Here is a 14567-nt window from a genome sequence, read left to right on the forward strand (position 1 = left end):
AAAAACTTAACTATGAGGCTATGGATATAGGAGTAAAAAGGCTTTACTGTGAGGCTATGGATAGAGGAGTAAAAAGGCTTAACTATGAGGCTATGTGTAGAGGAGTAAAAAGGCTTAACTATGAGGCTATGGATAGAGGAGTAAAAAGGCTTAACTATGAGGCTATGGGTATAGGAGTAAAAAGGCTTTACTGTGAGGCTATGGATAGAGGAGTAAAAAGGCTTAACTATGAGGCTATGTGTAGAGGAGTAAAAAGGCTACACTATGAGGCTATGGATAGAGGAGTAAAAAGGCTTAACTATGAGGCTATAGATAGAGGAGTAAAAAGGCTTAACTATGAGGCTATGGATATAGGAGTAAAAAGGCTTATCTATGAGGCTATGGGTAGAGGAGTAAAAAGGCTTAACTATAAGGCTATGGGAAGAGGAGTAAAAAGGCTTAACTATGAGGCTATGGATATAGGAGTAAAAAGGCTTTACTGTGAGGCTATGGGTAGACGAGTAAAAAGGCTTAACTATGAGGCTATGTGTAGAGGAGTAAAAATGCTTAACTATGAGGCTATGGATAGAGGAATAAAAAGGCTTAACTATGAGGCTATGGATAGAGGAGTAAAAAGGCTTAACTATAAGGCTATGGGTAGAGGAGTAAAAAGGCTTAACTATGAGGCTATGAATAAAGGAGTAAAAAGGCTTAACTATCAGGCTATGAATAGAGGAGTAAAAAAGCTTAACTATCAGGCTATGAATAGAGGAGTAAAAAGGCTTAACTATAAAGCTATGGATAGAGGAGTAAAAAGGATTAACTATGAGGCTATAGATAGAGGAGTAAAAAAGCTTAACTATGAGGCTATGGATATAGGAGTAAAAAGGTTTTACTGTGAGGCTATGGATAGAGGAGTAAAAAGGCTTAACTATGAGGCTATGGGTAGAGGAGTAAAAAGGCTTAACTATGAGGCTATGGATAGAGGAGTAAAAAGGCTTAACTATGAGGCTATGGATATAGGAGTAAAAAGGCTTTACTGTGGGGCTATGGGTAGAGGAGTAAAAAGGCTTAACTATGAGGCTATGGATAGAGGAGTAAAAAGGCTTAACTATAAGGCTATGGGTAGAGGAGTAAAAAGGCTTAACTATGAGGCTATGGATAGAGGAGTAAAAATGCTTAACTATGAGGCTATGGGTAGAGGAGTAAAAAGGCTTTACTACTAGGCTATGAATAAAGGAGTAAAAAGGCTTAACTATCAAGCTATGAATAGAGGAGTAAAAAAGCTTAACTATCAGGCTATGGATAGAGGAGTAAAAAGGCTTAACTATAAAGCTATGGATAGAGGTGTAAAAAAGGCTCAACTATGAGGCTATGGATTGAGGAGTAAAAAGGCTTTACTATGAAGGAAATGGTTAATGAAATGTGTGTTACAGGCTCATGGTCAGTAACTTATATACTCTCTTCCTAGCCTTTTATGTCCAATGAGAGCCAAAAAAAATGGAGATACCAATGCTATTTTAGGTTGCATGGTCAAGCAAAACTTCATTCCAGGTCTAGTAGATCTTGCAATGGTAGCTTTTGTTGAAGGATTATAACCATAAAGGTCAATAGAAAGCACTTATTAACAAATTAAGAAAGGTGTTACCTTTAAAATACTGCAATTGAATTGACAGTTGATCTCCATAATCCCTTAATGTTCCGTGAAGTATCATTCATGTGTGCTTGTTGAATGGAGTGGCAATACTTGATTCATTTGTCAAGTTTGTCTGTTTTAAAGTAAGTATTCAATTGAACAGTGACATGCTGACCTCACTCATCATGTGACTGGGGATAAAGATATGATAGTACATTTTTTTACATATAAAACTACAGAGACCAAGTATAAAAACTCAACTACTTTGGATGTCATCATGACCAACAAGAAGTTGAATGGCAATTATAGGGACTCGCTCATGTTTTGAGACCAATTTTGTTTTTCACAGTTATGCATCATTCTGAAAACACTTATATTATAAAACACTATTTTACTTTTTGATACCGAAATATAAATAAAAAATATTCCAGTTTTAGTGGAGAGCAAACTCACACTGGTATTAAGGGAAATTTAAAAAACTGACAACAAAACCACACACCCACAATGACTCATACACAAACACAAGGATAACTTTTGTGATAGGGTGCTTATCCAATCGTCGTCAACATTTTTCTTCTCCTAAACCACTGGGAAAATTTCAAAGAAATTTCCCAGAAAGTTATGGAAAACTTTGAAAACTGATACTTCAAAATATTTACACAGAATTATGACCCTTTAATAATTTTTTTTTCTGAATTTTATTTTATGTCACTATTTTATTGTTTTACAATTGTTGAAGATATCAACTCTAAACTTCATGAACTTATTCGCAGTTACAATGTCCTCTTTTGTGATTAGTTTTGTGACAAGGGATTATAAATCCAACTTAAATGTTGTAAGAGTTATGGCCTTTTTTAACTATTTAAATAAATACATATTTTTCATGTTTTTGTATGGACAAGCGTTTGGGCGGCGGCGTCCAGTATGTTGTCCGATCAATAACTTTAGAACTCTTTGTCCAATCAGGTGAGCAATATAGGGCCATATTGGCCCTCTTGTCTATAATTGGATTCATTTTCTGTGACATACTTGTATGTTTGTAACTCTACTTTTAACAGGTTAGCCGCTGATAAAGTCTGTCTTGCAATTGGTTATGCTTTTGATCGACAGCTAAACTGTTATAATCTGTAAACTAACAGGTGATTTGAGGAGATTTTCTTCTCAAGAGCCACCAAACACAATTGGCTACTTAACATTAGTGGACTTTGCTATCAGTCAGATACGGACATAGTACTCACCAGAAAGAAGCCTTGTGTGGAAATATTAAAACATAATTTATAGTTCACTATAGACACTTGTAACGTAATGGTGCATGTTTTATGACAATGTTTGTTCAGCTTTTTCTGTTGAGAGGAAAATTAGTTTTATTTTAATGTTGGATAGATAGGGTTGTTTAAGAGAATAAAATATTTTAATCAAAACGATGGAAAAATGGTGAAGGAACATTTATCAAATCTTATGAACTTAATCACAATATTCATTGAATTCTTCCCAATATTTCTGGTGATAAATGTCAACACTGATTGGGAGTTTGCTTCTTAGTATTGTTGGGAAGAGTTTTAACCTGAGATTGAGCAGTGTTTGTTATATAAGGTAACAATGTTGGACCGTGGTGGACTGTGTGTGGATGATATTGACATCCAGTCTGTGATTGACAGCTGGAGGTGGCGATGTCGTCGGGACTGTAAGTGTATATTTGGATATGTTTGTGTGTCTGTATGAATACAATATTGTTGATATGTTGCAATTCAGGATAAAGGATCATAGCACTTCTTTTCAATGGTGTGCTTTGATGTTGGCTATTAGAGAGTAGAGTAGAAACATCAAAGTAATAGACAAGGAGATGTGACAACCTTACACAAAATCTTTATCCTCAATGTAATAAGCAAAACATTTAACTTTCAGGACTGATCCTGATTTCAGCCTTTGTTTCCAAATTATTTGTTTTGGAAAACTGCTTTCAGGCTTTGAAAAGACTGAAATGGTTTGGTCTAATTGTCAGCTACCATGGGCATTGTTGGGTCTGATTGTCAGCTACTGTGGGCATTGTTGGGTCTTAATTGTCAGCTACCATGGGCATTGTTGGGTCTGATTGTCAGCTACCGTGGGCATTGTTGGGTCTAGATTGTCAGCTATCGTGGGCATTGTTGGGTCTAGATTGTCAGCTACCATGGGCATTGTTGGGTCTAGATTGTCAGCTATTGTGGGCATTGTTGGGTCTGATTGTCAGCTACTGTGGGCATTCTTGGGTCTAGATTGTCAGCTACCATGGGCATTGTTGGGTCTGATTTTCAGCTACCGTGGGCATTGTTGGGTCTGATTATCAGCTACCGTGGGCATTGTTGGGTCTAGATTGTCAGCTACCGGGGGCATTGTTGGGTCTAGATTTTCAGCTACCATGGGCATTGTTGGGTCTAGATTTTCAGCTACCATGGGCATTGTTGGGTCTAGATTTTCAGCTACTGTGGGCATTGCTGGGTCTAAATTTTCAGTTACCATGGGCATTGCTGAATCTAAATTTTCAGCTACCTTGGGCATTGCTGGGTCTAAATTTTCAGCTACAGTGGGCATTGCTGGGTCTAAATTTTCAGCTACCGTGGGCATTGTTGGATCTGATTGTCAGCTACTGTGGGCATTGCTGGGTCTGATTGTCAGCTATCGTGGGCATTGTTGGATCTGATTGTCAGCTACAGTGGGCATTGCTGGGTCTAAATTTTCAGCTACCGTGGGCATTGCTGGGTCTGATTGTCAGCTATCGTGGGCATTGTTGGATCTGATTGTCAGCTACAGTGGGCATTGCTGGGTCTAAATTTTCAGCTACCGTGGGCATTGCTGGGTCTGATTGTCAGCTATCGTGGGCATTGTTGGATCTGATTGTCAGCTACTGTGGGCATTGCTGGGTCTAAATTTTCAGCTACCGTGGGCATTGCTGGGTCTGATTGTCAGCTACTGTGGGCATTGCTGGGTCTAAATTTTCAGCTACAGTGGGCATTGCTGGGTTTAAATTTTCAGCTACCGTGGGCATTGTTGGATCTGATTGTCAGCTACCGTGGGCATTGCTGGGTCTAAATTTTCAGCTACCTTGGGCATTGCTGGGTCTAGATTTTCAGCTACAGTGGGCATTGCTAGGTCTAAATTTTCAGCTACCGTGGGCATTGCTGGGTCTAAATTTTCAGCTACTGTGGGCATTGTTGGATCTGATTGTCAGCTACTGTGGGCATTGCTGGGTCTAAATTTCAAGAACCACTTAAAGCATGTGTGTTATACCTGTGGTAGGGAAATGACTGAACACCAACAGGCCTATAGTTAGGGATTTAAATTATTTTCAGAACACTATGTTGATCTGCATTGTTGCATGTATTAATAAGTATGGATCAAATTGTGTGTCAAAATGTTTTTGCTTTTACTGATTATTGTGCAATTTGTCAGAAAAATCTTGAACTCTGCTGTAAAAATGTCATAGATGTTCAAATATTTTTTTGTGAGGTCTGAATACCTCCATAGCAGTTGTGAAGTATGAATGAGATAGGGTTGACACCAGTGAATTATGCTCATGTTTTTGTCAAGGTTTGGAGTGGTTGAGATGTGACAGTGATTTCTGCTCAGATTAGGGCTGATGGCCCAACGGGTGCCGATGTAAGACTCGTGTCAAGTGTTATCAGCGAACATAGCCAGGCCTGTCAGCCCCACAGTGACATGGGCACTCCCCCTGTTGTCATAGTTATTGAGGCCTTACCTTGCATTTTGTCGAATGGCTGAACTCATTGAATCTTATGCCTATCTAAATGTTCAACCCATCATAGTGAACACTATGTTACTTTTCAATATGGGAACCAAAATTTATAAAAGCATATTTTCACTGAAGTAAAAATAACAATGGTGAATATGGCATGATATTTCACCATAAAGCAGAAAAGAAACAGAAATATCCATGACACTGTGTAATCCCTAATTTATTACTTTATTTATAAAACTTTTATATAACTATAATTTATATTTACATGTTTTACAAGTTGGTATTAAAACATGTCTCTGAAAACTTTCAACACAGATTGTAGACAGTGGAAGACAGGTGTGCAGAGTGAAAGCTCATTATTTGGGAAACTTTTAGCACCATTTATCGTATTAACAGTAACTTTTCTATTGCTGTTTAATGAAGTGAAATTAAATTCAGATTTAATCTTTTAACGTGTTTCTATTAAGTCTACAGTTTGCTTTAGGGATTTGACTGGTTTTTGTATTGGAAGACTTTAATATTTAATATTTGGTTAAAAAAGTAATTTTAAATTGTAAGGCAGCAAAATACTTTGACCATTTTTGCTGACCTTCAGACAACCGTTACGAATGGTTTTCTTCCAAACTCTGGAAATGTGATCAAGGGAGATCATTTCATTCTTAATTAAACAAAATTTATTTGTGGTTCTTTGCCGTATATGTTTCTTTTATAATTTGTGTTTTTTTAAACAATGTTAAACATTGAAATATCTTATTTTAATGAGATTTTGTGAACAAGTGCTACTACTGTTTGCAAATTAACTTTTATTTCCCAATTCATAAAGTGAATATCAAATCAACTAAAACATTATAAGACCTTTGTCTGTCATTCGACAGCACACTTCAAAGAAAGCCGACTCCAGCCATCATTTGCCATATACTTTGACATATCACCAGAAAATAACAATGGAAGAGGTAGAAGCATACACCCTCAAAATATTGATACAGTTTGCATTGGTTTTACTACAACTTGCTAATTAAATTGTAGCTTATACTTCCACTTGCATAAGCTGGTGCATTGACAAACAAAACTCTTTGAAGTGCTGAAACTGACTGTTGGAAGCCGCTGTTGGAGCAGAACAAATTGACTGTCTCATTTGTGCTAAATGGCTGTGAACATGCTTTGTTTAACTAAAAGATGAGTAAGTTCACTTGCAAACAGATGTATGACTTGCATTTTTCTTTATTTGAAATTTAAATCAATAAATCAATATGAAATAGGCATTGTTTTCACTTATTGTATGATGATTGATCTAAAAAAATCAATTTGATTTAACAAACAGATGTCAAAATGGAAATTTTATTGGGCAATTTATTTACATAAGTAAAAATCAAATAGTCATTTTAAAGGCCAATTAATCTTTTGATAAGCCACATAAAACAGCTATAAGGAATTTCATACTGTGGCATGGGGACTTGTCACTGGGGCACAAAAAATGAAGCAAATGAAAATTAAATAGTTGTCATGAAACTTGAGAGTGATGTTTGTAAGAGATAGGGTGATAAGTCACAGTGAAAACTGTGGCTGGGGATACTGTCAGTGGAGGGAAATATGTCAGCTATGTGCCAATAATAAAGAGATGCTGTTTATACATGCCCGTTTCACTGTTAGAGGGACAATTCAGTGTTAGTTCACAGTCACTGTGGGATATTGAATGATTCTTGACATTGGGAGAGATTGAAACCAATTAATATAATAGTATCCAACTATATAAATGCAAATTTGTGAGACTATAGTATTGGATTTAGAGTATTTGTCCTCGAAGCCAAACTTACACCTAAGGATATTATGCATATGTGCATAATTGTTATTCCAACTCAGTGAAATTTTGTGAGGATTAAAGGATTTACCATGACTTACTACAACTACTATTACAATGGTTTATATCGGGATTCAAGCCACTGGCTAGAGTATGCAAGTGCTGGCAATGGCTACTATCCCTACAGGTCATGGTCGGACATGCACTCACCTATGTCACATGTTTCAGATCGGCGCCGCTTCTCATACGAGGCTGATACAGTGCTAGGCCAAGCAGATCTCCGCCGCGACACAATGGTCATCGATAGACCCACTAACATGCCCAAGGTATTTGATTTATTTTAATGACATGGATTGTTTTAATTCATAGGAAGGAAATGCAACACTGACTTCAAGATCATGATGAAACTCCAAAAAAGTAAAACAATTGGGGAAAAAAACTATTAAAAAAAGGGCTTTTTTAAACACAAGCTATTTTGGCTTCTAAGACTTTGATTCAAGGTGATCATACTGATGATCATGTTTCAGGCAACTCTATGATAAAAAAAAAATTCTTTTCATTCTTAAAATGGAATCATTTTTTTTTTACCTGTATATCTTCAAACCCTTTCTTATTTTGGGGGACTTTAATTTATTGATCAGATGAGCTACCAATAAATTCACTTTACTACAGCCTGCAGTGTATGGTATTTGCTGGCAGCTAAAATATGCAATTAAGTTTGTGAATTGTCCAATTTGTGATAAACTGTGCTTTCCAATATTGATCTGTACTGTCCATCCAGGTATATTAAATTGCAATATTTTACAAATTGGGGCTTAACCATTTGACAAGTGAGAGTCACACATAAGTCTAATGTATATGGTGTTATCTTGATTTGCCTCATTCTATCTAAGAAACTGGGAAGAAAATCATAATCCAAGCATGGTAAGTGGGACTTTAAGAAGAGTTGATGCTTATAATGAAATTACGGAGGATTTTCATGTCTTCTCTTTGTTCTTTGTTCTTTTTTATCTCGGCAGTAAAATTACATCTACGCCATCTTTCTATTTTCTAGTACAAATAATATTGTGGGTTTTTTCGGCTCGACTATTTGACGAATAAGGAGAGCTATACTACTCAACCTAGCGTGGGTGTCACACCTTGGTTAAGGTTTTGCATGTAAGCATCTTCAAGTCATTATCTCAGCCAGTACATCATGTATTGCATTGAAACTTTAGATATGTAATCCCAACTATCCAACCTACTTACTTAATGAAGTTAGATAACACTAATTTGAAAATAATGCAATTATGGGCCTTTGTTTTTCAACTTAAAAATTCTAGTAAAGGTTTTGCATGTAAGCACACATACTCAACCATCCAACCTACTTCAATAACCAAGTTATACAACTGTTGTTTACATTTAATGCAAATAATAACAGTTAAAACTATTATTTGACTTACAATTTCTGGTTAAGATTCTTTCATGTAACACATATAAGTCAATAGCTCTGCAACTACTTCATGTATTACATTGAAACTTCATACGATCAAGTATGATACATACGATAGTATGGACAATATATTTTGCATATAATGCAAATTTTGCATTTTTATTTTTTTACTGGTTGAGTCTTGCATGTCATCCAATTTTACAGTGATCCATGCCTGTTTCACCAAAACTTTACAATCCTAATAAACTTAAAAGCAGTGAAATAAAAAGCAGTGGAATAGTCAGGCACACTGTCCCTGTGACAGCTCTTGTACTTTAAAGGTTGAAAGTGAACCTGCTCTTTGTTTCGGGTATATGTTAACAAGAAACATTATCTCATTGAGCTATTTTCCGAATTACATGAATAAAGTCCCTGTATATAATGTCACTCATGGCAGACATATGAGAAATACATTGTTCATTGTCATCAGCATCCTATTTTCTACATGAACTGTGTAACTTTGCTCTGCTTGTGATTTTGAAATAAACTTTGCTTAAATGTTTACCATGTTGAGATAACATCCCATTTACAAGGCTCATATCCTAAGCTTGAAAGTTAAGAATTATGTGGCAATTTAGCACAGATACACATGCATATATATGTGCTGAAACTGTCAGGGTCCAGGTTTCTGAACATTGAGACTCTAGGTCAAAGGTCACACAGTTTTAGAGGTCAAAGATCTCCTGACCTGTAAAGCTACAATGACAAAATTTAAACCAGCTAACATTAGTGTTTGGTGGAAGGTCTTTCTTATTCTTTACCTTGATAAATGAATGCAGCTTATTTGAGACATGTACAGGATGTATGGTGTGTATTTTGCAGAACATGCCCGTTATTGAGGATGAGGACATGGAAGAGGAAGATCTGTTTATGGGCTCTCGCACCTTCGTCAAGCCCGACACCAACCGGGACATCACATGGGATGATGTGAGTACATCCTTATAACCACCTTAGAAAGAGTAATATTTGTGTTTATTGACATGGGCTTCCACACATTTATCAAGCCCTACACCAACCAACATAAATGATGGGATTTATACACACCTAGATTGAAAGTTTCAGAAGCATTCAAGATTTTAGTTTGCTTATGCAGTTATATTTACACCTCAACTTCCATTCCTTAAATGAACTGCCTTTCGGCAATTGCGTTCATCAATCGATGAACGCAACATCTTCGGATATGTTCGGATCGTATTTCATTGCATAACAATATACATGAAAGCTATTGATCTTGTTATTGGTTACATTGTGTCTGCAGGTCCCATAAAATATAGATCAACATTTTTAAAAGTGTTAGTTTATTATATTTTAAATATAATGGTACCAGAAGTGTTTCAGTATTACGTTTTAAAGTGATTTCAAGTGGTTGATCTTTTCCCGCGTTATTGTGACGTCATTTGAAAAAAATGTTTCCGGTTATAGTCGTGTCGTTCTATTTACAGAATGGGTAAGAACGGATTACTTAAAGGTTTTCTTAAATGAAATGAAATTTTTTTTTAACAATTCTTGAATGAAATAATGAACTATTGGTGTAAATATAAGGAATGAATTGCGGGGTTGATGTCATTATTGGGGATATGAACGCAATTGGGTTGGTCAAAGTACTCCACACACATTGACCAACCCAATTGCTTTCATACCCCGATAATGACATCAACCCCACAATTCATTCCTTAAATGGTTGTAAGTAGTTAATACCATAAAACATATATATTTTTAAAATAAGTATGGTCCTTAATTATGATGTTTTACTATCCAGCTATGACATTGTCCATTCAGCGTCTATGATCTTCTTTGTTTCAGCTGTACAACTTTGACAATGATGCCGATGTTGCTGCTGAGAATGAGATAATCTACTACCCTCCGTCCGAGAGTGATGGTTCTGACGGCCTGGCCAGGTGAGCAAACATATACTTATTACATGGAGGTGGACACTAATCATTATATATACAAACAATTCTAGGCTTTGTTTTTATCATAGTATTGGAATGACAGCAATAATATTTTTGTGTTTGTAATCTTTATTATATTATTGTTCACTATGCACTTATAATTTACAATGGATGTTAGAGCGTTTGTTAGTGTGTTTCAACTGTCTTAATGAAAGCCTATATATTTTTATGCCCCCGAAGGTGGGCATATTAAAATTGCACCGTCAGTCCGTCCGGCTCTGTAACTTTCCCTTGTATGGACAGATTTTAAAATAACTTGCCACATGTGTTCCACATACCAAGACGACGTGTCGCGTGCAAGACCCATGTCCCTACCTCAAAGGTCAAGGTCACACTTAGTGTTTATTCACAATGGAGTGCTGCATATAAGGACATAGAGTATAGGTTGTCGTGTCCGGGCTGTTACTTTCCCTTGTATGGACAGATTTTAAAATCACTTGCTACATGTGTTCCACATACCAAGACGACGTGTCGTGTGCAAGACCCATGTCCCTACCTCTAAGGTGAAAGATACACTAAGTGTGTAGTCACAAGGGAATTCTGAATATAAGGACATAACAGTGTAGGTTGTCAAGTATGGGTGGTATTTTTTTATGTTCAGAAGCAATTTAAAATTACTTGCCATATGTATTTGACACGTAAAGGCAAGATCAACTTTTCATGTACTGACCTTGTTCATAGGTCAATGTCACATTCGGGGGCATTCGTCACATACTGTGACAGCTCTTGTTTGTTTATATAATTGCTGATTGTATTTCAGTTCATACCAGGTGTTTAACAAGGCTCATCGGCAGCACCGAAAGTCTCTGTCTGGCAGCAGTATTCCGGATGGAGGTGGGTTATGTTTATAACACATGCTGACTTTATATATAAAGAGTTTAGTAGATACTAGTCATGTACACTATAAATATTATCAGCCGTCAAAAACAAACTTTTCATTCATAAAATACATATTATGACTTACTAAAATGAAGCCAATGTCGTGTACCAATAAAATGTTGTGAAGTGCAAATGTTTATGTAAAATAATTATGGGAAAATATTCCCTGTTCAACATGACCTGATTTAACATTGGTTGATGTATTCAGACTCAGAGTCGGGAGATGTTGTCTCCTTGGAGGACATGGATGAGGAGGAGGATTCCACCCCCAGCACTCCGCTAGACGACGTTCAGGCTCGCATCAACAACAGGGTATGTGTGAGCTTTAGGCATGGCTTATCAGCAATACATTACCATTTCTTTGCATTACATATGCAATGATGTTAATTACATATACAATGATGTTAATTACATATGATAAGCAATGATGTTTATTACATATTCATTTTTGGTCTCAATAAACTTGCATCATTACATTATTCATAGTCAGAATGAGCTGGTTTGTTTACACACAATTTCAATGTTAATACTTCCAAGGAATGTTCCATTCCATGATAAATAAGCACTTAACCTATTTCAAACTTTCTTATGTAGGCTGTTTCAGTTAGTCCTATAAATAGTTTGATTCGCTGACATGTGCATTTGTTTCAACTTATAAATATGTCTCCATTCTGCTCTCTACAGGAGAAGTTCCTGAAGGACACATTTGAAAACCTGAGTTTCACACCTGTGGTCGACACGGAGAAGTTCCGAAGGGGCCTCGACAACCTGGAAGAGGAGCTGGATGGAGGTGGAGCTGGAAACGCAGCCATAAACCACCGTCAGAGTCTCTCAGCACGCTTCCTTTCACGGTCACAGGCTGCAGGAGCCAGGTATGTGCAAAATGGGGCTCACCTGGCCATGGGAAAAGGGCCCAAGTGCTACATTATAGTTAAAGACGCCTGATACATGGTGCCTAGTGAGACATTGGTTCCATTAAGTTCATACTTGTATATTGTTCTGGGTCATACTTCATACATCAATTTAAAAAATCTTAAATATATGTTTGATCATTTCAATGGCTTTGTAAAATAAATATTCATTTTATTCTTTCATTATATTGTTTAAGATCAAGAAAGAATTTTAATTCTTTATAGTCTTCAAATGTCGATGATATTAAACCTTATGATATTATCTCCAATGTTTTTAATGTGTTTATGTATGATTACTTGCAGGGGTCAATATGGTGGCATCACCAGACAGGACAACTGGTTCGATGTAAGTACCCAATCAGTCAGGCCTGTGTGTCTGTCATACATGTATGTCACTCTATAGTTGAGTGTTCTGTATAATACACGTTATTTCAGTCTGTGTCATGTCATGTTAGATGTTGGTTTCGATGTTTGTGTATATATCTCCTCTGTCACAGTAGTTATGTCAAGCAGTGATAAGAGTTGGTCACCTGTGATTGTACATGTACTGCTTTTGATGTTGTATTGATTTCTTAAGCCTTCTGTGTTCAAACCACATAAAATACATGTGTCAATCTCATGTCTTACAGTTACATGGTATACTTTCAAAGTGGAAAACGGTATGCTCTACTAGGGGGATTGTGAAATTTAGCTTCAATTTTGTTTACTGACTGGCATTGTTATCACATGTATCATGTTATTATACGACCTATTACATGTAGGAAGGCTCCCTTGATGCTTAACATTATTTTATTGTGTACCTTGTGTAGCCACAAGATCCGTCTAGTGAGGATGTATGTATGATTGCACTCTCCTTTCTTTTGTTATGATTTCATACATTTTGTACATATATCTTATATTTTGTTTACTGTAACAATCACCATTTGATGTTTTCACGGTTCATTAAGGCACCAACGTCACTTTTTAACCTACTTGTTTTGCAGTGACCTTTTCATGCATACATGCATGTATATAGAGAGCAGTTTTACTTGTTCATGTTGTTTACTGGCATGATAATTTATAATCCATGTATTTATTTCAATCAAAATATATTTTAAATTTGCTAAAGCATTGTATATGTGACAGATCCATACTTTATTAAATGTTCTTGAATACGTCTTGGTTCAAAATATACTTCTGAAGTCATATACAAAAAAGCACTCATTTCCCTAATTATATTTCAATGTTCGTGTGTTTCATGTATTCAGTCTGTACAGAGAAGGAAGGATGATATGGCCAGGAACCTGGACGAGAGTCGCAAGATGCTTATGGCTGTGAGTTGACAACAATAGATGCACCTTTCGCAACCATTACAGGAAATTAAAAACTTGTTAACTTTGGTTATGAAAATAAGGATACACTTTGTTGTTCTGTTGTTCTGAAATTACTGTTCCGTGCACATATGAAAGTGCTCACCTACCCTTCATTATCAATCCAGATGGGCTGGAAGCAGGAGAGCCCCGACACAGACAATGAGGACCCTTTCGCCCACCCGTCTGTCATCCCCACATCTCCGCCACAGTCTCCACAGGTACTTGAGCCCATGATCACAGTCTTAACACAGAGACTCAGCAATGCTCTTTTATAACAAGAATCATTAATATAATATTTATGCCCCCTTTTGAAAAAAGTGGGGTATATTGTTTTGCACATGTCGGTCGGTCGGTCTGTCGGTCGGTCGGTCGGAATACCAAATGGTTTCCGATCAATAACTTGAGAACGCTTTGACCGAGGGACCTCATACTTGGTATGTGTATTGGTCATCACCAGCAGATGAACCCTATTGATTTTGAGGTCAGTGGGTCAAAGGTCAAGGTCAGTGTGACCTTTACATGAAAAACGGTTTCCGATCAATAACTTGAGAACGCTTTGACCCAGGAACCTCATACTTGGTAGGTGTATTGGTCATGACCAGCAGATGAACCCTATTGATTTTGAGGTCAGTGGGTCAAAGGTCAAGGTCAGTGTGACCTTAACATGAAAAACGGTTTCCGATCAATAACTTGAGAACGCTTTGACCCAGGGACCTCATACTAGGTAGGCTTATTGGTCATGACCAGCAGATGAACCCTATTGATTTTGAGGTCAGTGGGTCAAAGGTCAAGGTCAGTGTGACCTTTACATGAAAAACGGTTTCCGATCAATAACTTGAGAACGCTTTGACCC

General features: G+C 36.8%; 1 protein-coding gene across 4 annotated transcripts in view; it reads left to right on the plus strand.

Annotated features, from left to right (window-relative positions):
• The window catches only part of LOC128208076 (mitogen-activated protein kinase-binding protein 1-like), a 48211-nt gene that overhangs the window by 24338 nt on the left and 9306 nt on the right, over positions 1-14567 (plus strand). For all 4 annotated transcript variants that reach the window (XM_052911403.1, XM_052911405.1, XM_052911406.1 and 1 more), the window contains 9 exons: positions 7378-7475; positions 9443-9547; positions 10424-10518; positions 11333-11406; positions 11660-11763; positions 12136-12323; positions 12666-12708; positions 13610-13675; positions 13840-13932. In XM_052911403.1, the coding sequence (XP_052767363.1) occupies positions 7378-7475; positions 9443-9547; positions 10424-10518; positions 11333-11406; positions 11660-11763; positions 12136-12323; positions 12666-12708; positions 13610-13675; positions 13840-13932 (866 nt within the window). The remainder of the gene's footprint in view (positions 1-7377; positions 7476-9442; positions 9548-10423; positions 10519-11332; positions 11407-11659; positions 11764-12135; positions 12324-12665; positions 12709-13609; positions 13676-13839; positions 13933-14567) is intronic.

This window comes from Mya arenaria, chromosome 11 (genome assembly GCF_026914265.1).
Source record: "Mya arenaria isolate MELC-2E11 chromosome 11, ASM2691426v1".
NCBI lineage: Eukaryota > Metazoa > Mollusca > Bivalvia > Myida > Myidae > Mya > Mya arenaria.